This window comes from Cetorhinus maximus, chromosome 24 (assembly GCF_964194155.1).
Source record: "Cetorhinus maximus chromosome 24, sCetMax3.hap1.1, whole genome shotgun sequence".
Lineage (NCBI taxonomy): Eukaryota > Metazoa > Chordata > Chondrichthyes > Lamniformes > Cetorhinidae > Cetorhinus > Cetorhinus maximus.
The window spans coordinates 15,599,028-15,626,986 of NC_135902.1; the positions used below are offsets into that span (position 1 = coordinate 15,599,028).

Sequence of the window (27,959 nt, forward strand, 5' to 3'; positions counted from 1 at the left end):
GGTTTGTGTTAACTCCAATAATTGTATATAAGGGAAGAATGAGTCTAAAGCTGGTCTTCTACCTCAGGCAGGTTTATCCTTCAGCCAGCTTAGAGTGACAGACTCCCAGTCCCTTCCCCGCTGGAGTGTTACAGCTGTACCCATTTATGGGTGAGCTAATGCCCATCACCTGTTTTAACAATGCAAGTGTCTTAACAATATAATTGCTAGACAATGTAATTGCCAGTCAACAAGATGATTGTTGTTGGACCTCGATAATGTAATTGCTGATACGTTGACAGTTTGCACAACACTGCTGGTGTGGTTATGGCAGGGGAAGCAGGAGTGAAAGTGACTCTGGTGAAATGTCCCAGCCAGGTTTCCGTGATAGAATCAGTGACCGATGCGACTCATTTTCAAACCATGAATGATCTGGATCTGTGATGTCCCCAGAAAGAAGGGAACGAAGTGGCCAATCTTATTGCAGCAATCCTCCAGTTGCAAAAAGACAATGGACGGGATTTTCTATTCTGGGATTAAGTCCCATGCTGCGGGTGGGGAGAGGGATGGGGAGTGTTTCCCACCATGGAGGCCACTGGGAATTGGTGCTTTATTGTATGACTCTGGCCTCATTAATTAAGCAGTCGGGGGTTTTCCCGATGTATTGTGCAGCGGGATGGGCTGGATGGCCAGCATATCCAGGCACCATTTTCAAAAGGTGTCTGGACATCAGTGACCCACCGTTGAAGAAAGAAGTTGGACCTCCTGAAGAAAGAGGATAGATCTTCAGGAACACTCTGAAGCTGGAAGATGGACCTCCTCGAAGACACTGAAGGTGGAAGATGGACCTCCTCGAAGACACTGAAGGTGGAAGCTCCACCTTATATACGCTCCCTCTATCCACGACTGCATGTTCCAGGGCCCATGGTTGCTGGGGGCCTCCATCCTGAACTCCAGAGGCAGCCCCGGGCCTACCTCAGGTTCGTGCTGATATGTACACGCCATGTTGATCCAGACGTGTTCTAGACCGGCGCGACTTCCTGCTGCCACGCCGGCAATCGGGACCGGTTGGGGGGGGTGTGGGGCGTGGTGGCGGTGGGGCTGTGAAACCAGTTGGGCCTTCATCTGCATCCCATAAACGGGATGCAAATTGGCCTCATGCCGGTCTCTGGCGGGAATCCCGACCCGCTATGGTGGGCGGGAACGGAAGATCCCACTGTCATTTTACACCAGCGGGGAAATGACATTTCAGCTCCATCTGCGTTTTTCTCCCCACTACCATACCCCCCACCCCCATTCCCCCACCCCCAGCCTGCCATCAAAGCCGCCATGGCAGGGCCTGGAATATTCCGCCCAATGTGGGTAAAAGTGCGCTACTCAAAACGTAAAGCCAAAAAACAAAATCTGCTTCGAGTCAGAGAAAATACAAAGGGACTCACCGGTGACCTTTGCTCGTAGTAGTTGGGATCAATTGATACGTTGCTTCCTCTGCGGGATTCATTGTACAAATGCACAGAATCCCCACAAAGCATCCCCTTTGGCGTTGGCATTGGTGTGGCATTGGTGTGGATGATGAGTGGTGGCGTCAGACTGGTTTTGACGTCCACATGTCCATTCACTGCCATCACTGTTGGTGACAAAAGTGACGTTAAAGTACATTGATCTTGACTGCCCTGACGCCTGTAATTTTGCCTGTTCCTTTTTGTTCCCTCCAACATTTCTGCTCATTGGTACAGGGCTCATTGGTACATTGCCACCTTGTTGAAATTTTTGAAAAATAGCGGGCAAAACCTTTTGAGGCATTGTGTCCTTAGGATTGCCAAGCTTGCAGATTGCCCTAAAGCCTCCAGGAATTATCTAGAATGCTGTTGCAAGCAAAACCGAAGAAGAAAAAACACAAGTGCATTTAAAATAATTGGTGTTTTCTTTAATTTTCTTTGAATGCTTTTTGTGTATTAGTTATATAAATATCAAACATGGGGAGAAAAGGCTGTTTGAGCAACAATTAAGACTTATCCAACCAGGTAATGAAGAGTCTGTTTGCATTCTGATTGGCTGTGGGAAGGTGATGCGTCGTAAGGATGGGCTTATGGCGTGATCAATGGTGGGTGTGTGGAGTAAAGGGAGGTTCAAGGCAGGAGGTAATGTGATGATACTCCAGGAATATGTTCAATCAGAGTCGGCAAATGTACCCTTCCTCTGGGCAGGCCTTGCATTGACGGAGCTGACTTATCAAAAGATGGCAGGTACTTTGCCTGTGATCTCTTTTGTTCACTGACATTAATGGAGAAAAATCGCTTGCAATGCACCAATGATTTTCTTTATTGTGTCCCCACCTCTTAACCAAACTACCACAAAACGTACGTTCAATCCTATGCGACTGCTGCTTTGTAATCAGCCATCAACCAGGGGCACTGGAGAGTGCCTCAGGATGATGTGCTCCTGTGGGGAATCACTGAGGTTCTGCCCTGTGCCACATTCACTCTGGAGCTGCGCAATGGCAAGCACAGTTATCTACCCAACTCCTCCATGGTGACAGGCAATAGTTCAGAAGCCATCTGCATATTAAGGCCCACCGGTGCCAAGAACATCATGGAATCTGCCTTTGGTAATTCATCCTGGGCAGTGCACTGACTCATTACTATGGAAAAAGACTTGGCACCATGGAGGCATTGGATGGGCCAGAAAGATGCAGGAATGAGTGGGCCAGTGGATCATTTTATTATCAGAAATCCTGACGTAAAAGCCTCATTAAAAAATTATGAAGGCAGGAATTCAACTTTTCTGGGACTTCCTGCATATATTTTTTACTTCACATATACAAATAATATATGTAGATAGCTGTTTCAGGAGTTCAAGTTACATAGAGGATTACCTGCCAGTTTAAAGTGAAATTCTGCATCAATTTTTTAATACAATTTTTGAATCATGTTAAAAGACTTTCTTTTATATCTGGCTATCAAAAATATATGGACTTGTAGTAGTTGTCATCATGTTTGATATACCCAAAGCAGCCACATAAATTTCTGCCTCTACTTAAAACTGACGTGTACAGCAGCTGAACTTACATGTGGTGTTTGGAAGGTCCTTTTTGCTTCCACTGTCATCTTCAAGGCTCTGACAAAAAAAGTCAGCCTCTGAGTCTGACTTTGATATGTCTCCCTTGTGTGAAAATGAAACAGAGACTTCAAGTTATAGACACAAAATGGTGCAGAACTCAGGCACAATCCCCTTATGTTCCCAATCATTGTCAGTAATCTCTGTTAAATTAAATTCTTAGGAAAAAAGCTCTATTCAATGGCATGAATAAAATATTATGGTCCTTACCTCGATTATTGGAAATGTCTTTGAGAAAGGTGTTAAATAGTTTCTTTGATTTTAATCTTTGAAATGGATTTTAACTTCAGCCGTGCAACAATTATTACAGCATGCTTATTGGGAGCAGCTCATGCAGCACAAAGAGCTTCTTGTTAACCCCATGATAATAACACAATTAAAAAAAATCTCCAGTTTCTACATTTTTCCTCTTTTGGGCCACCTGGCTCTCTTGCCCATCCAGAGAGCAAAATGTCACGTGCTATTCTTTACCTGGCAGTAAGACAGACTTATTATAACAAAGAGTTACATTTATGCAGCATCTTTCACAACCTCAGGAAGTCCCAAAGCACTTTACAGCCAATGAATTACTTCTCTGAAGTGTGGTCACTGCTGTAACGTAGGAAACACAACAGCCAATTTGTGCACAGCAAGCTCCCTCAAACAGCAATGCGATAATAACCAAATAACCTTTTTCAGTAATGTTTGTTGAGGGATAAACATTGTCCAGAACTCTCAGCTCTTCTCAGAAATAGTGCCATGGGATCTCTTACATCCAGTGGGGCAGTCAGTTTAACATTTTTCCAGAAAGACAGTACTGCACTCCCTCAGTATTGCACTAAATGGTCAGCCTAGATTTTATATTCCTCTGTTGTGAGATTTGAACCCACCGCCTTCTGACGTAGCTCGGGTGAGAGTGCCACCGAGCCATAGGAGGCAGCTTATATATCAGTTCTACAAAATTCCAGGTTGAAAATTTTGATTCTTACTATCTGTTGTAGCTTCTTGACTCACGCTTTATCTGCACCAGAAGTTGAGTTTATTGTAGATTAGGGATTACCTTTGCGGACCAAAGTTCAAATTGCTTTTTTGAAGACAGATAAAACGAATACAATGAATTTAAATGTCTGCTTGTTTCCCCATTTTTAAAGGTCATTGTTGTCTCCTTCACCATGCCACTTAACTCTTTTTAGATGTTCCTGAGCCATGCACACTGACACTTGTTGGCGGAGGTGGTATGGGGGACGCATAACGTGACTTTCTAACTGTGTCATTCAGCAAGAAACCGCACATTAACAGGGCCAATTGGATTTGGATAGTTTTTCCCTCCTCTGCTCCTTGATTCATACGCACTCATCAAATAGCAAAGGATAGACTTTCTAGGTCCTCACATGTGGTGAGGTTCTTTCAGGCTGTGAATGCACATCAGAACATGGCAACGTTGCTGCATGCTATTTTCCCAATCTGCACTTACTTTGCATTTTATCATGTTGCAAAGCTAGATAAAGACACCTTGGAATGATAAATATTTTCCACATTTTTTTCCTGATCAAAGTTATGGAATTATGCACAGGATTGCTAGTGTCAGAATGCTAGCTGTAAAAGTGCTGAGCTCTCCCTCTGCTGCATCACCAAATTCACCACTTGCCCCCTTTAGATCATATTGTAACCAACTCGTTGGTTAGACTATTAACAGTCAAATACAAGGGAATATTTGTAATTGATTAAAAGTTTTTTTTTAAACTAAATATCTACCTTTAATTTTGACATTTATCAAGTCCAAATCGTTACGATGATAGAATATAGATAATGATCACATACAGGAAGTGTATCCCTCTGTGTACTTACCACTTTTTATGAAGAACAGGCAACAATGAGTCCAAAATGCCAATGGATTTGGGCCAAAATAACCAAATTCAACTACTTTGGGTTTTCAGTTTGCGATATCATCTGATATAACCAACAAACATTGCAGCCAATGACCTATTCTTTGCTTCTACAATGGATTAGGTTTATTTATGTATGCTTTAGTTCATTTTGCATAAATCTTCATTTGCCAATCTGCATTCCTTGCGGAGTATGTTGTACAGGGCTGGATCTAGACTTGAGGCTTCATTGTGAATTCCGACTAATACCTCAGACAGTTGTGGTTGCTGACCCGCAGCTTTGTGGCTCTCAGCCAAGGAAAACTGTAATTTCTTTCTAAACAAGAAATAACATATGGGCTGCTAAAGGCTTGTTGTAATAATTGTTGCATTAGTCATTACGCTTTAAAAGACATTGGGGAAGTTGTGGCCTTTGGTCTTTTGTGATCCAAACATGAGAGCAAACCAAGAGATGCGGGACTTCAGATTCCCATAGCCCAACAAGAGCTGCGACAGAATAAAGTAGCAAAACAGAAAATGACAGCCACCCAAGAGCACCAAGAATCTCTCCAAGTCTAGTGCAACAACACCATGGGAGCAACAAGCCAACATACCACTCATCCTCATCAACCTCTCATCTAAATTTAGCTGGCAGGCAGGCAAGGAATGCACTAGGTCTAAATTATTTACCTGAGGTCTTTGTTCCAGTTCGACTTTCTGAACAAAAAAAAGTGTTTATGAAAGAAAATTTTAGTCCATGCCAGGAAAACTATTTATGTAATACAACTGCATGTTCGTTTCTGTTCTGTAGGACTTGGAAGATATGCAAAGGAAATATGAGCGCTCAGAGGAGACTGTGTTGAGTTTGCACTGACAGAACCCTGCTCTGGTCCAGGTAGAAAAAGAAAGGGAACAAAAGCATGATGGATAGAGGACATAAGTGTTAATTAATCAGGAATGGGGAATGAGAGAATCAAATTATCCCCTACACTGCTGATGAGACCCTGGGTTTCCTAAAACACACTCCAAATATTTCTAAATTCTCTCTCAATTTCTCTCCTTTCATATGATGTCTGTTGTACTAGAATGTGTAAAATAATTATTTAGTTGCCCTTGATGATTGAGGTAGGTGTGATTAATCTGAATACTTAGAGATGGATCTCTGTATTTAATACTCCCCTCTTTTCTTTTGGAGTTATCTATGATCTATGGAGAACCTCAGGCCACTCAATGACCACAAATGTCCAGAATATGATGGGCAGGCAAGGCTGCAACAAATATCCAAATAACCTATATCTCTTCAGGTTCTATTGTAAACATAGACTAGAGACGAACCCTTTCTAAGTCCTGAAGAAAAGAATGACGTACTCTTGGTGACTGAGAATCATTCTGGTGGTTGGAGTGGTGTTATTCTTTGCTATGGAACGAAGTACTGGTTTGCATAATGCAGCAGGCAGCTTACACTAATAGATTGGGAGAAATGTTTAGTACAATCCTACATTTTCTCTTGATACCATTTTTTTCCATCAGTGTTGCATAGTTTGGAACTTCCTGCATTACCCTCTGATTTGTCATCTGCACACTCACTGCTTTCAAATGTCAGTTTAGTTTCATTGCCCGTTGTAAAAAAAGCACGGGCAGTTTGTGGCAATATAAAAAAGGTAATTCTTTCTCTCAGTTGTCCTCTGTTCTCTCTTAGGTACATCAGCAGGAGCGGAGGACATACCGTGCAGCCAAAATGTATCTATTAACACTTTGGAATAAAGTAAGAATGTTTCTCAGCATGTGTTTCAGCTGTGACTGTGATGTCTATCTTCACACGGCTAGCTTGAAAGGAAGGCTGATTACAAGGTCTGATTGCATGATGAAACAGAAGTTTCAAAGGAGATTGGGATCCATTAGAAAACAGATCCACACTTCCTCTGGACACAGACTAATTAAGTTATGACATTGAGTCATGCGGTATTTATTAAAAATTAGAAATATTATCCTAAATGAGAAAGAAGTGGTAACTGCAGGGGAAGCCCATCTCTGACAGAACGCTAGGTTCAGAAATCAGCTCATCAGGGATAAAAGTCTAAAATCAACTTCAATCTTTTCAATTCATAAATGTGCTGGAAGGACGAATGGAATACTTCCAAAACGATTGCCAGTGCCGGACTTCATACTCCCTGGAGTGTCACTTGAACTTCGAGATCAGATGCCAAAGGTGACACTGAGCTGGAGCAACATAACCAGTCATGTTGCAGCTCCTCTGTGATTGAATATTGGACAAGCAGTCTGACAACGTCGAGGCAGTGGAGGGGTCAAGATATGTTTGACGTGATCAGGGGGTTGCGGTGGGGGGTGCAGGTGGTGGGTCAAGGAAGGGAAGCATCGAGTTTAAAAGATTTGAAATGTAGAAAAGCTGAAGGCCAGAAAAGACTCTCCATTGTACATGTTTCAAAGATGAGTCCTACTGCAAACATTAACTCTGTTTTTCTCTCTCCACATGCCAGAGCTGCTGAGTTTTTCCAGCACTTTCTCTTTTTCCTGCCAGAAAAGACTGTTGGTCCAAGTAATCCAGGAAAACTGATGATGTCTTGTCCATTTTGATTTTGAACTTAGGATTACCCCCAGAAGCTGCCTTGGTAAACTATTCTAAAAACTGATGACCTTCAGAGAAATAATGCTTTTTAAAAAAAAACAGAATTACCTGGAAAAACTCAGCAGGTCTGGCAGCATCGGTGGAGAAGAAATCAGTTAACGTTTCGAGTCTTCATGACCCTTCGGCAGAACTGAAGCATAGTTAGGAGAAAGGTGAAATATAAGCTGGTCTAAGGTGGGGGGGCGGGGGGAGAGAGGCTCTCTCCCCCCGCCCCCCCACCTTAGACCAGCTTATATTTCACCTTTCTCCTAACTATACTCAGTTCTGCCGAAGGGTCATGAAGACTCGAAACGTTAACTGATTTCTTCTCCACCGATGCTGCCAGACCTGCTGAGTTTTTCCAGGTAATTCTGTTTTTTTTTGGATTTCCAGCATCCGCAGTAGCTTTTAGCTTTTTGTTTTTATCTAATGCTTTTTAATGTCTTTTTTAAAAATATGTTCTTGGGATGTGAACATCACTGGCAAGGCTAGCACTTATTGCCCAAAACTACCTGGTTTCAGTATCTGCATATGCACCATTGTTCTGCATTCCAAAATCAAATTAATATCTCTATGCCTTATTACTTTGAATAAATCATTAATATTGTGAATTTATAGAGTACTTTATTATAGAAAAATGCCCCAAAGCTCTTAACAGAGGTGTAATCAGATAAAAATGGGGGCCAAACCCAAGAAGGCAACATTAGGAGGAGTGAATAAAAGCTTGGCCAAAGTGGTGGGCTTTAAGGCGGGTCTTAAAGGAGAACCAGAAGATGGAGAAGGTTGTAGGGAGGGAATTCCTGAACATGAGGCTGAGGTGGCTGCCAATGGTGAGCAAAGGGAGAGGGTAATGTACAACAGTCCAGAGTCAGAAGAACATAGGGTTCTAGGGAGGCTTATAGGGGTGGATGAGGTTACAGAGATCAGGAGGGAAAGGACATGAAGGGATCAAACATAATGCAGAGAATTTTATATCTGAGGGGTTGGGGAACTGGCAGCCTGTTTGGGTTGACAAGGACAAGGATGATGTATGAGTCTAATTTGTTGTGAGATAGGATATGGGCATCAGGCTTTTAGTTAAGCTGCAGTTTATAGAGGATGGAAGATGGAAGAGGGCTTAAGAGATCACTGGAGTAGTCGAGCTTGTAAGTAACAAAAGCATGGCTGAGATTTTTGGCAGCAGACCGACTGAGGCAGGGGCACAGATAGGCATTGTTACAGAGGTGGAAATAATCTTTGTGATGGGTCTATATGGGGTCAGCAGTTCAGCTTATGGTTGAAAAGTGTGTTGAAAGCGTATATTCTGGTTCTGCCTGAGACAATGGCTGGGGAAGGGGCTGTAATAAATGGTGAAGGTACTGAATTTATGGTGGGGACTTCAGTCTTCCTTTGTTTAACTGGATGAAATCGTGGATTCATCCATGACTGGAAATAGGGCAAGCAGTCTGACAACACAGTGGGTTCGGGATAGGTGGAGCAGCATGTTGTCAACAAACATATTGAAGGCTCACCACATGCCTGTGGATGGTATCATGAAGAGACAACATGTAGACAAGGAAGGCAGTGGGGCCAAGGATAGATGCTGGGCAACTCCGGAGACACTCCTAGTGCATTTATTCCAATGTACCTGTCAAGCAAAATTGTCTCATCTGTGTGGAACTCAGCAAATGTCACGCTTTTCACACTAAAAGAGATGGAAATCAGATCTTGGTAAATACAGACCAATATCTCATCTGCCAATAGTGCCAACTTTCATGGGAACCATTCTGTGTATCAAACTTTCAATCATAACAATCTGTTCTCAGTCACCAGTCTGGTGCCACAGCAAACAAATTGACATTAGATACTTACAATCTGACGGAACAGAAGGACTTTTTTTTTCTTTTGGAGTCCAATGTAAAGTCAAAACATTAGCCTTCAACATTCCTTGAACTTTAAAAAAAATATGGTATCACAGCCTCAGTGTTAAGCTTGTCAGCATCTGGTGATCTGCTGAACTAGATGCATCACTTCTCCAGAGGATGCAACCTTAGACATGGACACGCGGCCATTTGCTGTTCTATCAGGAAGGTTGCATAAGGATCATTAGGTAATTGGACCCAGCTGAACTCTGTCCTCATTGTCATTAATAACATGACCATTGCCATTCAAGGGACATTAACCTTTTTGAGAAAACCATCTCTAATTCCTTAACTTAGAGACAAGAGCTAACTGAATCAGGCAGAGATGGACAGAAGGTGACAGAAGGTGCAAGAACAAGATATTACTTTTGACACTGAGATTAATTGTCACCCGCCTTTTTAGAATAATTGGTTACAATGTTGTCACTTTATATTAAATAGAATTTGCAGCAAAGGAACAGGCTTCTCCCCAACTCGTTTATCCAGTGCTTATACTCCACCCTAGCCTCAGCTCACCCTATTTCATCTAATCCCACCATCAGATCCTTCTATTCTTTCCTCCCTCCTGTACTTATCTAATTTCCCCTTTCATTTTCGCTTGAGCAGCAGCTTCTGATGGCGGCAGGGCAAGATACCAGACACTGAGGTACTCACCCGAGCTAGCATGCCAAACATCCACACCATATTGAGACAACTACAACTGAGTTGGGCTGGTCATGTAGCTAGAATGCCTGACACTCGCCTACCAAAGTGAATCATCTATTGCGAGCTTGAGTCTGCGGTGTGTGCTCATGGTGGTCAAAAGAGGTGCTACAAGGACACTCTGAAGGATTCATTTAGGAGTTTTGACATCGACTTGGAGTCCTGGGAGAAGCTCGCCCAGGATTGCTACATCTGACACAACCAAATAAAGAACGATGCGGCCTCCTTTGAACACAAGCCGATGTCAGGGGCAGGGAGAAAATGTGATCAGAGGAAATCCCAATCCAGCAGATCGTCCAAAACTCAATCGTCTGCTGATCCTGTCCTATTTGCAGCAGAACCTTCCAGGCGTAGATCGGCCTTAGGAATCACCATCGGAACTCTACCAAACACCTCAGATGATGAGCATGGTTGTCTTCACCTCGAAGGGCGAGCAAGAAGGAAAAAGAGCTTGCCCTGAAATGTACCTATGCTATTCATCTCAACAAACTTCTTGTGGCAGCGAGTTCTACATTCTCACCACTCACTGGGTAAAGAAGCTTCTCCTGAATACCTTACTGCGTATATTAGTGACTTGCGTATTGCTGAAAAAAAAACATTTTGTAGAAGCTTTTTGTCTTGCACTCATCAGGACAATCACAAGAATACCAATGTCAGGGAAAGCACCAACTTTATCCTGTATGAGAAGAGAGTGCTGATTGGTTGGCCAGTGGACTCTGACTGCTGGAGGCATTGCTATGGAGAATGCAATAATTAATAGTGGCTGACAGTTAACTGCCAAGCATTGTTTGAAATTTAAGCCAGGCAGCTTGACTCTGATTGGTCAAGGCATTGCCCTGAGGAATGAACCAGCGAATGGCACTTATTTTGTTTAGCTGAAAGAGGCGCAATGTGTGTACCTGTTCTTGCGTCTACAAAGAACAGGGCCCTGTGTATTAACATATGTAGCTTCCAGTGCATGCAAATACCCCAAACTTTGAGCCTGACTGACAATCTTACATTGGTTGTCAATGTAATTTTTTGCACACTGAGGATTATTTAGCAAATGTTGTCCAATCGCGGAATCACATCTAATGTTGGACACTATGTCTTGAGTTTTGCAAGTACAGGCTGGTTGGGTACGGTCTGTACCTTGGCTGTTGCGAACAGCGAAAGGGACATGCTGGTGGATTCTCCATGGCAATGCTTCTACCAATCATAGTCTACTTGCCAACCAATCAGCACTCTCTTCTCATACAGTATAAGGTTGTTGCTTCCCTTGACATTGGTATTCTTGCGATTGTCCTGATGAGTGCAAGATGAAAAGCTTCAACAAAATGTCTTTTTTCAGCAATACTTAAGTTCTGCACTACCAGATGACTGTATAAGTGACTGTCTAATACTTACAACCTCTTGTTTTGGACTCTCCTGCAAATGGAAATATCTTCTTTGCGTCTAGCCTATCAAACCCTTTCCATGATTTTAAAGGGTAGATATATATGAACTGTTCAACTCCTTAGCTTGGTTCTATATCCCATCAACCTGCCATCAAGACCACAGAAGGCTGTATAACCTGGAATAAAGGCAGGAATGTGACTCATCATGGTCAGCAATGTTCCATGAAGCCTACCTCTGGCAAGTGGTGGAATATACTATTGCTTGTCTGGCAGTCTGAAGGGTAACTAGGCTTCAATGTAATCCAAAGTCATACAGTGTACTATCTGGGGGAGTGGACCAATCTCAGTCCAAGATCCACTCTCTCTAACATCAAAGAGATGTGAGTCCTCTACAAAATGATGGCCAATTCAATGCCACAGGAGTTGTTACTGTCAAGTCATAGTTCCATCTTTATACAGTAATACAAGAGATACTGCACCTGCACTTTGATATCTTGTATCAGTCCAAAATCCATACACAGCATACAAGCAAAAAAACTCAACATAATCCTCCTCACATGAAGACCTCTTTCTTAGACTTTGTTGATAACTTGAATTGTGTTCTCTTCTGTACTAAAGTTCAAAAGGAGAGCTGACTTTGTGAAATCAGTGTGCGCAAGCATAATCAAATCGAGGTGGAAATGGGTCCACAGCATTAAACATGTGTCAGTTGAAACAATCTCACTCAGAGAGGCCAGAGAATGGCTAGTGCGAGAAATGGATTTAAAAATAAATTTATTCTTTCATGGGATGTGGATGTCACTGGCAAGGCGAGCATTTGTTACCCATCCTTAATTGCCCTTGAATTGAGCAGCTTGCTTGGCGATTTCAGAGGGCAGTTAAAATTCAACCACATTGCTGTGGGTGTGGAGTCACATGTAGGCCAGACCAGATAAAGACAGCAGATTTCCTTCCCTAAAGGACATTCTTGAACCAGATGGGTTTTTATGACAAACCACGATAATTCCATGGTCACCATTACTGAGACTAGCTTTATATTTCAAGGTTTTTTTATTAATTGAATTTAAATTCTACCAGCTGCCAAGGTGGAATTTGAACCCGTGTTCCTACAGCATTAACCTGGGCCTCTGGATTACTAGTCCAGTGATATTAACACTATGCCATCATCTCCCTCTTCCACTGATGTAGTAAGACATGTTATCGGGGCAGAGCAGAGGGCACTTTACTTCACGTCCAATTCTGAACCAGGGCTGGTGAAGTGTTTTTTCAGACTGCAGCAAATCTAGTACCTGCCACTTAATACCCTGGTACAATTTATCTTTCTATACTCTCTCTTCTACAGGTGCAGTGTCTCAAATCTGGCTATCTGAAAGCCAGGCATTTTTATAAGTTGCCATGCATGAACTTTAATTCTTATTAAATGAGTAAACAAGTTACTGGCTTCTTTGGCCAGGTGGTGCACTGGCGAGGGTGGCATGCTGGACTAGTTATCAACTCTGCGCAATGGTCTTTTCCCGCACTCCGAGTGGTACGAGCCACCCTTGACCTCCCCCCCCACCCCCACCTAAATTGGCTTGGCCCGATCCGCCCGACTTGACCGGGCCTGAACCGCTCGACCCAATCCAGCCTGAATCCTGGCGCGCCCACCTGAAAACTGGCAAGAACCAAAACCTGACACAGAGTCAGTCCCAAGGTGGCTGGTTTTGAGGCACTGTAGCTGTGGTTGCACTCAACCTTGTACTACGTCATCAAATATATCTACAAGGAATTACAAGTATCATAGGAGCAACTTCTTTATAGAAACATAGGAAAAGGAATAGGCCATTCAGCCTCTTGAGCCTGCTCTGCCATTCAATTAGATCATGGCTGATCTGTGCCTCAATTTCATTTACCTGCCTGAGCTCCCTGTCCCTTGACACCCATACCCTACTATCATTTATCAATCTCAGCCTTGGAAGCTCCAAATGTCCCAGTACTCACAGCCTTTTTAAGGGAAAGAATTCCATATTGCTACTGTCTTTCCTCTGAAAATGTTTATTCCTGATTCCACTCCTGAATGACCTCGCTCTAATTTTAAGATTATGTGCCTTTGTTCTCGATTCCCTACCAACCTGCATCTAGATTATTGAGTTTGTTAAACACCTCGATTAGATCACCCCATCCATACTCAAAGGAACACAAGCCAAGTTTATACAACTGGTCCTTATAATTCAACCCATAAAATCCTGCTATCCTTCTCTCTATTTTGTGTGCTATAGGGAACAAAACAGCAGAGTAAACATTTCTAATGGATTTTGCCCTTGAGGTGGCCAACACAGTGAGTACTGAAACACCACTTCAAAAAAAACAGAGAGCATAACATTTTTGTGTCATTGATACTGATCTGTTGATAAATATATTTTGGTTGCACATTCAATTCAAATTGAGACATATGATCATTCAATCTCATGAAAAATATTTCTTTGGCATTGGTCCTTTCAGTCTGTCCAAAAAAAAAAAAATCTCTGAAAGGAACCCTGCAAACATCTTCAATCAAGAGAGAAAAGTCAATCCTCGACTGGCTTCACAGCCAGACAAAATGACTAAGTGTTCACTCAAATCTATTAAGGGAACCAACGTGAGAAAAAAAAATCAATAAGCGGACAAACACAATTCCTTCCTAGGAAAGCAGGCCACAAGATTGCCAAACTTTGCTTCCCCAACCCCCCGTCTCTGCTGCTTTACTTTAGAAATGTCTCAGGTGTGTAATTCATGGTGAACAGTTACGTACCCCAGACGAGTCGACAGGCAGCTGAATACAGCTTAACTGCCCACTCGCGTCCTCCCTCTTCTGGACCTCCTGAAGTGAAACAAACACGGTGTTGACACTGAGGTGACTGAAATAAGTTCAACTTAAATATTTCAGACACTTTGAAAAAAAAACATAGTTAATTGAAGAAGAAAAATAGGTTCAAAAAAACCAATAAATTTTTTGTCAAATATTTGCACTGTGGTTAGGAGCAGTTTGCATTACACAATAATGTTGTGGTAACCAATATCTCTCCCAATACAGGACATACCATACTTGAAACCAGATAAGATTTTATATCTTATTAGTGCCAGAAATTTGAACTAATAAACAACAATTTGAATATTTGGTTTCTTTCAAGAACAAATGACAATGATTTGTTTTGGCCACCTTGTACATGGATTTCCAAGCCAGATTGATATAGACTTCTGAAATTAATTTGAAATCAAAGCCAATGTGAAATATTTCAAACAAAATAAAATCTTCCCTCTCCCTTTCTAAATTTGTTCTTGGAGCCATTATATTTTTTAAGAGATACGGTAATGCCACCAAGGGTCCATAACTTGCTGTAGCATTGATATAGTTTAGTTATCTCTGGAATTTACTTAATAGTGAACATTGACACTGCTTATCTGGAAGTAAAATGCAATCTCAACCTAATTCCCAGTGGGAATGAGTCCACAGAACAAAATGGCATTAATTTGGCTTTAAATGACACCAATCTCATTCAGAGAGGTCATAGCACGGTCAGTGCAAGAGATAGAAAAATATTGTGCTGTTGTAGTAAGAGCACATTGTCAGGACAGAGTAGGGTAAGAACTCTATATCTAACTGTCGACTAGAGGTGACTGAAATGTTCCATGTGTCAAGTATAATTATTACTCAACTTAACAGGTGCAAAATTCAAGAAACAAAGTTTTAGACGAGGACTTTGGTAAGTGAATTAATTTCTGAAAAGTGTTTCAAGGGACATCCTCCAATTGAAGGTAGGAGAATTTTCCTGTCTGCAGAAAACATCTCTGTTAAAAAAAAACTACTAGTTACATCAATATTTATTGCCAATATGAAAATTATCCTTAGAGGGCTCCACTGTATCTAAAAAAGGAATTCAGATGTTTCTATAATGCAATGTGGCATGCTGTTACACTGCTCCTCTAATGTATCATAAGCACCTATAAGGATTTATTCTGGAGATTTGGGGAAATGGATAACCTAATTAAAGTGTGGGAGGAATATAAGACACTCCTGAATATCAGTGAATGTTAATAACTCATATTTTAGCATCAAATACATATATATTTCTGAGCTAGGGTTTAATAGTCATACTACTAGAAAGGCTGTGAACAATGATACCGTCAGGAGAGAGCTGGAGATGTCTGCTGTCTGGAGGTAAATCATTATGTTGCAATTGCATTTTGAAATCTTACAGCAAGAAAAACTGAATGAAAATGGTGTTGTAGGAAAGAGAGAAAGAGAGGGGGAGTGAGAAGGGAGAGAGGAAAGGATCTATTACAGAAAGGTGCTGCCAATAATAGCAACAACAACTTGCATTTATGCAGCACCTTTACTGTAACAAGGAACAAAGCTTGGGGAGTTATGAGCGACAAAGCAAAAGGAGGTGTGGTATGGAGGTAGCAGTGGTAGCGTGGAAAAATATCTTTTGAAAAGAGATGGGGAGGGTACACGTATGAAGTAGTGCATGGGATGACAGAATCAAAACAAATGGCTTTTCTTCACCAGTGGTATAAGACAACATGGGACACTTCTGACAAGTTGACACTTATGCCCAAGGGTAACACTGTCAACAGTAACTGATTAACTTTCTAGCGGACATCCAAAGCACCTCACACAGTGTATAAGTCAAGTGACTTAATTTACTCTGTGACAGCACACAAACAGCCAGTCACTTCACACACTATCACATGGCACCTACTGTCAAAGCAGAAAAGCCACCAACAAGTACCAAACGCTTGAGCAGAAACAACAGCATCTGAGGCTGGAAACAGGATAAAGATGAGAAGACAACTGTATTCCATTCAAGGTCCGTGCACCCATCATGCAAAGGATTCTCCCCCAAACGTCATGCAGCAGCCAAAGCAAGTTTTACAGACCTGTCTCACTTTCAGACTATTGCTTCTACCTAGCAACTACCATCGTTAGCAAAGCCATGCACTAAAAATAACAAAAAGTATTTCTGTACTGTAAATCACTGGCGGTCTGGAGAAATAAATATAGCATAACTGTCAATTTGCTCAAGTGAAGAACTTTCGATGGAAAATGGAAATGGCTTGGATAAGGTGAATGACCCAAAAGTACACTGTAACATTCACTTCAGATACACAGATTTTCCCAGCAATCTATTAAGAACCATCTTACTGTAGACTTGAATAAATATTTGCGTGATATTGTGTTTTTCGGGACAGTTGAACATGTCCCCAAGTCAATGTTTGACAACTTTGATCATATAAGTACAATTTAACTTTGCAGAGGTACAGGTATGAATCTGTAATAGTGGAAGATTATTACAGCTCTGTTTTGTTGGTTGCTCCATCCCAATGCAAATGAAATAGTGACTGTCATTGGTGACTTACATTCAGGCAAAGTCAATCAACTAGACCCTCTCTTATCACCAAAAAGCAAGCAGCCTTATGAGATTTGTCTTCTGGCAAACTCCTTTACATTGTCATTAATGGTAACCAGTAACTGTGGTCACAGGTATTTCAAGGGCTGCTACCAAATATACAGTGATCACCAATGAGCAGTATTATGTGTTGGGAGGGGAAGACTTCAGGTGTAGAATAAAATGGTTCTTGCCAAGAGAAAACATTGATTATGCTTTGTGTAATATGTTCTGGAAATACTAGTCAACTCCAGAGCATATTTTGAGTAAAGCTACAGCTATGACTTCAGAACCCAGGGATTCCCTGAATGGACAACATTTCACATCAATGACACTGTGCATTGATTAGCCCTCCACCAATTCATCACGTTGGAAGCAACATTAAATGTCTCTGGTAGGATTAAAACAATACATGTTATGAAAAAAGTACCAGATACTAAGGAGTGACTTCAAGGCTGTTACTCAGTCCTGGAGATCAGGTTCTGAGCCATCCGCCTCCATTAATCTCATATATATTCTCATCAGAATGCCTGAATCAGATTATAGACCTATGATCACTCCCATGTATCTACCACTCTACATTGCTGTTAACATGCTCTATCATTGCTAATTAGACCACATCAATTTTATTTTTCTTTGGCCCGTTTGCCGATTACAAACAGGTGGCATAGAAAGCAAATTGTTTTGTTGGTTACGTTAAAGGTTAGAATTCAGTGCCTATGATTAATGAAATCTTTAAAACATTTTTTTTGTTGTTGCTGGTGGTAGCTCCTTTTCTATTTTGACTTTCAGTGTTTCTGACCTGCTCCTTCTAGAAAGACGGTACATGCTACATCATAATTCTCAACATAGAAGGCTTTAAAACTGCTTCATGTCAGCCAACAGACATCCCGTTATACATGGTGGGTGAATGCCACCTTACAACCCGCAGCGACCCCACCCTGCCTTAGCAGATTCACCCTCTGTCTGGGAAGGAACCAACATAAAGTGATCCATGTAAAGGCCCAGGCATGGAGTGAAAACTTTTGGCCAAATTTGAATGTCAGGTTTGACTGAAGTGGGATAAGCCATAAGGAAGCCAAGAGATTTTCTCTCTGAAAGAAACTGGACACCTCTCTCTAGCAACAGCGAATGGACAACCCTCGCCTTAGGGTTGCACTGACCAGGAACTAGGGGTTAGGCAAATGGGAGAAATGCACAGAAAGCCACGTCAACATGGAAGGAGTTAAACACTGGCATGTTGCTCACTCCACGTATGTACAAAATGGTCAGGTTATACCCTAACTCACTGAGTGATCGGGTGGGCGTGGGGCTATTTTTCTACTGTCAGGAGATGGTTAATCTGCTATGAGATCATTTTTTTCACTGGCAGCAATTGCATCAATTTTGAAATAAGCCAGGTCCACTCGATGTTTCGCAATGGTCATTTTCTTAGCCTGAGGAGAACGGTGACATTTTTTGAGGTAAGATTTGTTAAAAAGTTACAGTGGTGTTGATATGGTTCTCTGTTCCTGCACCTCCTTTAAAATCGCACCATTTACTTTATACTGCCTCTCATCATTTTTCCTTCCAAAATGCATCACTTCAAATTGGCATTCTCACCAACCATGGTAGGAGTAAGAGAATATGAAAAAAGCTGGTTGGCAAAGTATTGCTGATGTCCTATCTTTTTGACAATGTCACAGCCTTCCGTAAACCCCTCCCCCACTGAGGTTGCTGCCCGACAGAGGCACTAGGGCAGAGGTCAGCAACCTTAATAACAAGAAGAGCCAATTTTAAACATTTAGTCAAAAACTCAATGGGGTTAATTTTTCCTATGGCGGGCGGGCTGTTTGGGAGCAGGTGCGGAGCCGATTGCCACCTGCGCTCAGCTGCGTGCTGCCATTTTACGTGGGCGGGCCAATTAAGACCCGCCCAGTGTAACACGCGGTTGGTAGCACTCAGCACTACTAGTGCGGGCGGGGGGGGCGGTGGAGGGAGAGTTGAGGCCTACACTCTTTCACGCATATGCGCGAAAGAGTGCAGCGATCTCTCTGAGGCACAGAGCTGCCTCAGGGAGATTAAGTAGATAATAAAACTTTTTAATAAATAAAGTAAAAAATTATTTAAATATGTCCCCTCATGTGACAGTGTCACATGAGCTGGGACATGCTTGTGAAGTGTGGAAAATGTATTTAATTATTTTATAAAACTTTCAGGAAACCTCATCCCACCCATGGATGAGGTTTCCTGAAAAACGTGAAGGCCGCTTGGGCTCTTTGCCTGCCCACCAACCTTAAGGTTGGACGGACAGTGTTGTTAACAAGCTAAATTACTTTTTTAATGGCCTTAATCGGCCATTGACAGCTTGACGGGTGCGCAGCCGCCTCCGGTGTGCGCCTGCCGAACGAATTATTGTAATGATGCACGATGACGTCGGGACGCACGCCCGATGTCATCGCGCGTCATTTTACGTGTCGGTGTGTCGGGCCCACCCCCGCGCGCTGACGGCAATATTATGCCCAATATCTTCAGAGTGCAAGTATTACTGAAATGCCAATAATAATGCGAAAAAAGACAGAGACATTTCAACAGCATTTTAAAGGTTTTTACCAAAAAGTTATTAATTGAATTAAACTTTCTCATTAGCACAATGTTAATAAAAGATAAAAAAGCCAAAACAAGGAATTTAATTACCATTAAAATGAGCTCAATAGGTCAAGGTTGGAAACCGCACGATTCCTTAATGAGCTGCATGCAGTTCTGGAGCTGCCGTTTGCAGACCCCTGACCTAGTGTGAGAGAGTGGAACTGGATACCTATAGTTTGATTATAACGATACTTCCAACCATTCGTAACCAATTACCCAGGTTGAATCTGAAGCCAAAAGCTAATTATTCAAGATAAATAATCTGTCAAAAGTGGACAGTTGCCTGATAATAGAAATACTTGAAAATTGATGTGTCCTAATGTAGCAGATTGACGCCACACCCACCAGGGTCTGTTCTGGTTATTCTTCATTAAAGTGCCACCAAATCAGGAAAATTCATGACCTGCCTTTGAAAAAGATGTAGAAACACCAGCACCAATTGCTTTATTTTTAAGGCCTGGGGACCTCCAGCTGCTTAACAGGCATCAACATTAAAAAACCATTTGCTGCACATCAAAAAAACATTGTGCGCTCAGTTGTAACCTGTTTATGGCGCTCAGAATTACTGAGGCGTGAGCTCAGCCCTTCCATGGCAGTAAATCTCAGAACCAAAGCTAGATCCAATCTCTCTCTCAACATCATTGAACCATTCTTACAGATTTAAGGAAACCAGTGTTCAACAGTAAGGGTTTGTTTTGATCATTTTCTCTCCTCAGGTGGCAGGTTCTGCGTAAGATCCCACATCTTCTGAGATCTCAACCAAGTAGCATAAGCCTAGACAACCATCTATTCAAACAGCCAAGTGTGTATCAGCCTTTCCTTCTATGACAGTCGAAAGTGTTTTTGAGTTGCATATCTGGGGCACCTTAAGTCCTGGCCAGAATGGAGACGAGTGTTTTAGGCCCCTCTCAATCAGGCCTGGAGACAGCACTGCTGTAAGTAACTGGTCTGATTTTACGTGTTATATTATTAGTATATAACTAGCCCCCACTCATTGCATTTTGTTAGAGGTCACCCTCCTTTTATCAGGACGCACTACAATAGTTTCCTTCATACGTCCTGCTTGCTGCAGTGCATAGCGGCTCTGTTTAAATAGATTCTGCTGAATAAATAGGATTGTTGCTATAAAATAGACTCTGTTCGCTGTACCGTATGTCCCACCTCAGCTCTAACTCATTGACTGGCACAGTAGTGCCAACACTCACATATATTGTTGTGCTACCGGTAAATATCTATAAAAGAGCTAGGAACTAATTAGTTAGGAGGTTTAAGTGTTCCGGAGCCCCCATTTAATGGCTGCACTAGAGACTGATATGGTGTGTAACAGAACTAGTTCAAACTGGTTCTTCTACTGTACAAGGCAGCACTTGAAAGTATTATTGAAGGGGACGCTCTGTGCACTCTGCCTTGTGCCACCCTCCAAACAGCAGTTTCAAGAAAATAATCAAATGAAGCATGGCAAGTTAAACATAAAGAGTTCTGATCTTTCCAAGCTTAAAGTGTGATTATTAACAACGTCTGTGAGCCAAAAGACAAGAACACGTAGCACTCAGTCTGGTTCTTACCTGTATCCAAGGGTCTACTTGCTCGCTGGAATTCACTGGATAGTATGCAAGGGCCAGGGTTGGCCAAATCTTCAACTCCCTATCCTAACAGTCAACTAAAATATGTCTTCCCTTAGTCCAGGGTAAAGATCAACTAACTCAGCCCAGAATGTGGATTAAGTTTATCACTTTCCCAGTTGTCATGGCTTTGCTTCCCTTGGCACAATTAGAAATTTCCAAGAGAAGGCTTTATGTGGACCCGTAATACATGATCTTACTAGACAGTACCAAACGGCTGTATTTGGGGCACAGTAATGAAGACAAACCATCAATCAATGACAAAAAGTACAGGAATTTAGAAATAGACGTCACAATCAGTTGACAACAAATCCAAAATCAACTTCATAAGAAAATTGTTTCAAGACATTTTATCGGCGATCATACAGAAAACAAGTGACACTGCATTAACTCACAATGAAATAAACATCCAAATTTCAGCCCATGGTCTAAACTGCCATCGCATCTCCTTAAAGGGAGAGTGCATTCGTCTGGATTGCTGCATAATCTTTGCTACTATAAAAGGAAGATTAGAAGGTGCACCAACCAACATCACAACCTTACTGCTTGGAAACTGTCGCTCAGCTCTGTCTGCATAATATGTTATGGGAGCAGCACTTGAAAGTATTATTGAAGGAGACCCTCTGTGCACTCTGCCTTGTGCCACCCTCCAAACAGCAGCTTCAAGGAAACAAAATCATATGCAGCATATCGAAGGGGGCGACTAAATGTAAAGATATCTTTTCCTAGCATTTTGAATGATATGTCAATTCCGACGAATATTTAAAGTACAGCAAATGTTAAACTTCAGAATAATCAACTCATCATCAGATTAAGTTGTCAGATCCCCACAATTAATGTCAGATTAGCCTATTACAGGACATAATGCAACATGGTTGCTAACAATGTGCTGACGGATAAATGTGTTTTCACTGGCAAACCTATTATTTTTTTATTGACAGCAAATGGATAATGTGGAGCACCACAATTCAATGCAGGGCAGCACTGTGGGATAGTATTTCACAATATATCATCGTATATCACAGTATATCATGGTGTTTGGCTGCATATCATGGTATAATGGTATATCACAGCTTATCATGGAAATAACTTATTAAAATCATAATTTCTTATACTTTTATGGTCTTAGTGGAATTAGTGTTAGTCAATAAATAACAAATGCGCTGTCTAACAGCCACTTCATAAAACTGCTTTGAGCATGAGCACTAATAGAATGTTAATTGAGCATTTTAGTGCATTTGTTACCAATGACTTTTAATTTTTTTTCAATTGAATGTCAATAAATTCAATGGTGACTGCTAGGAATGCCTTGCTCTCCCAGGTCCCTGTATGGAACCTTTAGATTCAATGGTTTCCTATCTTCCTTGTGTCATTGTCCGGGATGACACAGGACCCCATTATCTTTGTTTTCTTGTTGCTGCATAGTTATCAGGTAGCTGGGAATGCCAGTGAACATTAGGATATGCCCTTAGCAATCACATACAGCATTAAGCCAGATGGCATTGTCCATTACTGATTTGCATGCATCATTCAAAGATTTATCACATCTTATTTTACCTCAGTCTGAAATCCTTCCACCAAAATGGCAACCAGCAAGTTAAAGAGTACATAGTTGCCAAATGTCATGAGGGCAATGAAGTATAAAGCAGCCAATGGAGAGGTAGAGGCCATTCCATTGTACAGGACCTTGTTCCAATCCTCTTGAGTCAATATCTGTGGAAGACAAAAAAATATTCCATTATGAAATAGCACAGCTAAACTTCCAATTGCACTACACAACAAGCCCCCAGTTCATCATACACCCAGTATGTAGACATCCAAATTTTCTGTATATCAATATTTCTCCATAAATTAAGGCAACACCAATCTGAATGTATTAAGATTCAGAGAACTGGCCTTTGTGAACCTAGGACCATAGAAACAGGAGTAGGCCATTCAGCCCTTCGAGCCTGCTCCCTCATTCAATTAGATCATAGTTGACCTGTACCTCAACTCCATTTGCTCACATTAACTCCATACCCCGAATCTAAATTTTCTGGGCTATTTTGCCCCTTGATCCTCCGAGAAAATGTAAAATATCCTGGCAACCTTTCTATCTGCTCAGGCTTTCATGTACTCCAAACAAGTGAAGAAATGTTCAATACACCTACAACATAAGATTATCTCACTGCACTTGGAATGTAATTTCTTCCTTTGCTTGTTGTAGTTATATTCAGGGCAGTTTTGGTGCTGTCAGCTTTTTGGGACTTGCAGTAGTTTCATAAAAGCTTATTGGCCAGCCTTTATTAACATTCTTAGGCAGCAAGTTCCAAATGGAGTGATAATCCAATGCTTAAGAGTAAAAGACACATTAGGATCATTCTTGACTAGTAAAAGACTCAATAGAATCCATCATGACTATCTGATAGTTTAAAATGGGTGATGGAGTGTTGGCAGCCAACATCGACCCCAAAGTTTTTAAACTTATTTGGCAATTTTCCACTGGTCCTTGTAGCCTCTCTGAGAATCATGAAGCTCTGCATTAATCTTTGCATTGATAAACAGATGACACATTTAGGCTCTCTGGTGTTAGGCTTCCCTGACCATCCCAAGTCAGTTCTGTTTCTATGGCCAGTGTTGCAGCGTGACTTTCATTAAGTCCTGCCTTGGAGCTGATACCAGTATCTAGGTGCTTGGGCAGGATTTGGTGTCAAATATGACCACTTGCCCAGAGAAAAATTCTAACTTTTGACTGGGTAAGTGGGATGCCAATGCAAGTTAGCAGCTTCCTGTTTCAGACCTGCTCCAACTGTTCTACATTGCGCTTGGCATTCCTTTCAACAAAAACTGTTAGGGGTGCAGATTATATGGTAGTTAGGAATGCCAGCTGGTGCACTGCCGATTCAGGTGATCGTGGGAGTCAGTGTTAGATCTAAGTAGCTACTAAAGCTGGACGAGGGCCATTATCAACTACATAGGAAAGTACAAGAGGGTCTCATGATTAGATCTTGCCAATCTTCACTGTATAGAACTAACTGATCTAGAGAATGATGCATCTGGGAATTGCATAGGGTTTAATTGGGCCAGTGATATTTTATAAATGGATGAAAAGGGAATCAGCAGCAAACAGTTGATGGAAAATCATGGCCAACAGGGTTTTTCTCCTTGAGAAATTATTTTAAAAATGACTTGATTCTACTTGCTTGTGGGAGATTGGCAGCCCTACAGAGCAATATTGTCACCATCTGTGCACCAGTTCTACCAAAACAAGTCATAGCTCTGGTAAAGTGTGTTTTACTATGTTAAAGGCACTACACAAATCAAAGTTGTTGTTGTATAGTTGGCTTGTTTACCACATGCTTCCATGAAGGACAATCCATAGGCCAATAGGTGACATGTTGGCCTAAAGTTGGCAAAATGTTTCTAAAACACAAAGCAACCTTGTGATCCAATTGCAATAACATCTTGCTGTTTGCCAAAAGTCATTGCCACATGGGTCTAAGGCCAGGTTCTTGTGTGGAAACAAAGTCAGCTATTTTCCATTGCCCTGCAATTTAGGAAGCTGAACTATAGTTACATTGAGCAGAGTTCTATGGAAAACTGCATAGGCTTCACTCTCTAGACCCATCACTTCTGCTCCTGAAAGGCTTCTCCTTAGTTGTCCAATCTGGAGAGTGATAGAGCTACTTGCTTTTGCATCACCTTGTGAGAGATTGTACAGTTGATTGGTGGAGTTTGTGCAGACTTTGTTTACTGTCCAACACAAACTTGCCATCTGGGGTACCCCCTTTTATTCTCCCCTCATCAACTGAATACAGTTCTCAGATGAAAATGTGTGAATGTTCACTGGGACTACTCTGGATACAAAGCCTTTCAAAGTATTAATGTAACCCCTGCATCAATTGCACTTAATCGAACAATTGTTAGAAAAACACATTGTTACAGCATTAATCATCATGGGGTACTGTAATTTAATGAGATATTCATTACAGCTATAATAAAATTTGTTCATGGAAGAAAGAGACCAATTTTTCACAAGTGAGGAGAGGTGCACAAGGTATGCAACAACAACAACCACATTTATATATCACCTTTAATTTAGTAAAAACATCCCGAGGTACTTTATAGGAGCATTCTCTGACAAAATTTGACACCAAGCTACATAAAAAGAAATTAGGATAGCTGATCAAAAGTTTGGTGAAAGAGGAGTGAGTTAAAGGAGGAAATAGAGGTAGAGAGATGGAAAAGTTTAGGGAGGGAATGCCTTAAGGCCAAGGTAGCTGAAGGTGCAGTCACCAATGATGGAGTGTTAGAAACAGGGATACACAAGAGGTCACAGAGAAGTGCAGAGATCTCAGGGGTTGTAAAGCCGAAGGATATTTTAGAGATAGGGATGAGGTCATGGAACGATTTGAATACAAGAATGAGAATGTTAAGTTCGAGTACAGGTGTGATTTTGTGCATAGTTCCAAAATTGAAAGCTAGATGAATTCCTGCATTTATGCCAGTGTCATAGTGTGACTATTATGACTGAACTCCAAGAGGAAACCAGGCTTGTTCAACTCATAGTATTATGCACATAATTAACAGTTGTACTTGGAATGCTTCATCAATCAATTAGCAATGTGCCTTCCACCCCACTCTCCTAAATCCAGGCCAATTCTTTCTGGAAAGGGATTAGAACCATGCTGTGATTCCTCACATGCTAACTTCTCAACGTCGGCTGTGCTAGCCAGAGGAGGTGTTGAGAAGTGCCTGAGGACGTCAGCACAGAAGGGCAAGGAAAATCAGGTCTATATGGGCACCCTGAACCAATGTGACAATTGTGCTGCCATCTCTGTCACACTCCAAAGTTAACGCTACTCTTTCATACCTCTTATAACTAGTGACAGTTTGACTGCATACAGTACGCAGCCCGGGAAGAACATTAAGAAAGAAAGAAAAAAATGATTTTTAAAAATCATCGGCATATAAAATTAATTAGGGAAAATGGAAGTTTCTGCAGTAGCACTTGGTGGGAGGTTGGGAAACCTTTTGCCCACTTTCACCCTGGTGACTTTATTAGAATCAAAGAAGGATTCGGCACAGAAGGAGGTCGTTTGCCCATTGTGCTTTGCTGATTTTTTGAAACAGCTATCCAATTAATCCCATTCTCGAAACGTCAACTGTATCCTTCTCCGCAGATGCTGTCAGACCTGCTGAGTTTTTCCAGGTATTTTTGTTTTTGTTTTGCTTTTAATCCCATTCCCTTGTTCTTTTCCCTTGGCCTTTGAAGATGTTTCCTCTTTAACTATATATCTAATTCCCTTTTGAAAGTTACTATTGAATCGGTTTCCAATGCCCTTTCAGGGAAGGTATTTCAGATCATTAAAACTCACAGCACAAAATTTCGCCTCGTCTACCCTCTGGTTTGTTTGCCAATAATCCTACATTTGTGTCCTCTGGTTACTGACCCACCTGGCACTGTGACTGTTTTTCCTTATTTCCCAAAAACGTTGAATACCTCTACCAAATCTCCTCTGAACTCTCTGTATTCTAAGGAGAACAATCCCAGCTCCTCTTGATACTCTGTCAAAAACTCAAGTTCCTCATCCTTGGTATCATTCTAGTAAATCTCCATTATGCTCTCTTCAAGGCCTTAACATCTTTCCTAAAGTGTGATGTGTGATGCCTATAATTGTACACCATGCTCAACTGAACCTTTACCAGTGATTGAGTGTAACTTTCTATACCTGGAAGACAGTTACAATAGCCCAGAGAAGTGAGTCGAAATTCTTTCTGTCAGGGAGAGTGTCTCCTTCTTTTTCTGATGCAAATTTGCAGCCAAAAAGATGCATTCCCAGAATACTGTAAGGAAAACAGAATAACATAATTACTAGAAATAAAGGGCATATAATTATAGAATTTAAAAGACACTTTGGGATTGTTGGCAATTGTGGCAACATCAAAAGGCTGATACTTTCCAAAGCTTTATTCTCTGGAGGCATCCCAGTGCCTCCGCAAATCCCCTTCTCTTTATGTAGATTCTTTCAATAGAGATTCTGTGGTGTCATGCATTTCTCCCTGTTGACTATCAGATCTATCCTGTAATCAGTCACAGAAGGCAATCTTGGAATAAAATGAGTTATTTTGGTGGGGGATGGTGGCATAGTGGTAATGTCACTGGACTAGTAATCCAAAGACACAGGCTAATACTCTAGGGGTGTGGGTTCAATTACCACCATGGCAGCTGGAGTTATAAAGCTAGTCTCAGTAATGGTAACCATGAAACTATCATTGATTATCATAGAAACCCATCTGGTTCATTAATGTTCTTCAGGAAAGGAAATCTGCTACCCTTACATGGTCTGGCCTACATGTAACACCAGTCCCACATCAGTGTGGTTGCATCTTAACTGCCCTCTGAAATTGCCTAGCAAGTCACTCAGTTCAAGGGCAATTAGGGATGGGCAACAAATGCTGGCCTTGCCAGTGATGCCCACATCCCATGAAGGAATAAGTTTTTAAAAAATTACCATGTAAGGCTTATATGGGACCTGTAAGACAAAGGAAGGTGAAGTAGCAATAGTGGACATCCAGTTACATCTCTGAGATGAGTTTACCCTTGGTGCTGGGGAGGAAATTTTTATAGTACTCTCACCTCTGAGTGGGAAGTTTGTGGGTTCAAATCCCACTCCAGAGACCTGAGCACAAAAGTCCAGGCTGACACTCTAGTGCAATACTGAATGAGTGCTGCACTGTTGATGGTGCTGTGTTTCAGTTGAGACATTAAATTGA

The 27,959-nt window shown here is 41.5% G+C and overlaps 1 protein-coding gene across 1 annotated transcript in view; it reads right to left on the reverse strand.

The window, feature by feature from the left end:
* The window catches only part of cacna1g (calcium channel, voltage-dependent, T type, alpha 1G subunit), a 1,015,897-nt gene that overhangs the window by 182,885 nt on the left and 805,053 nt on the right, over positions 1 to 27,959 (reverse strand). Inside the window, exons 12-16 of the mRNA XM_078570777.1 lie at positions 26,915 to 27,029; positions 22,761 to 22,916; positions 14,316 to 14,384; positions 3,048 to 3,141; positions 1,419 to 1,606 (exon numbers count right to left, since the gene is read on the reverse strand). Of these exons, the coding sequence (XP_078426903.1) occupies positions 1,419 to 1,606; positions 3,048 to 3,141; positions 14,316 to 14,384; positions 22,761 to 22,916; positions 26,915 to 27,029 (622 nt within the window). The remainder of the gene's footprint in view (positions 1 to 1,418; positions 1,607 to 3,047; positions 3,142 to 14,315; positions 14,385 to 22,760; positions 22,917 to 26,914; positions 27,030 to 27,959) is intronic.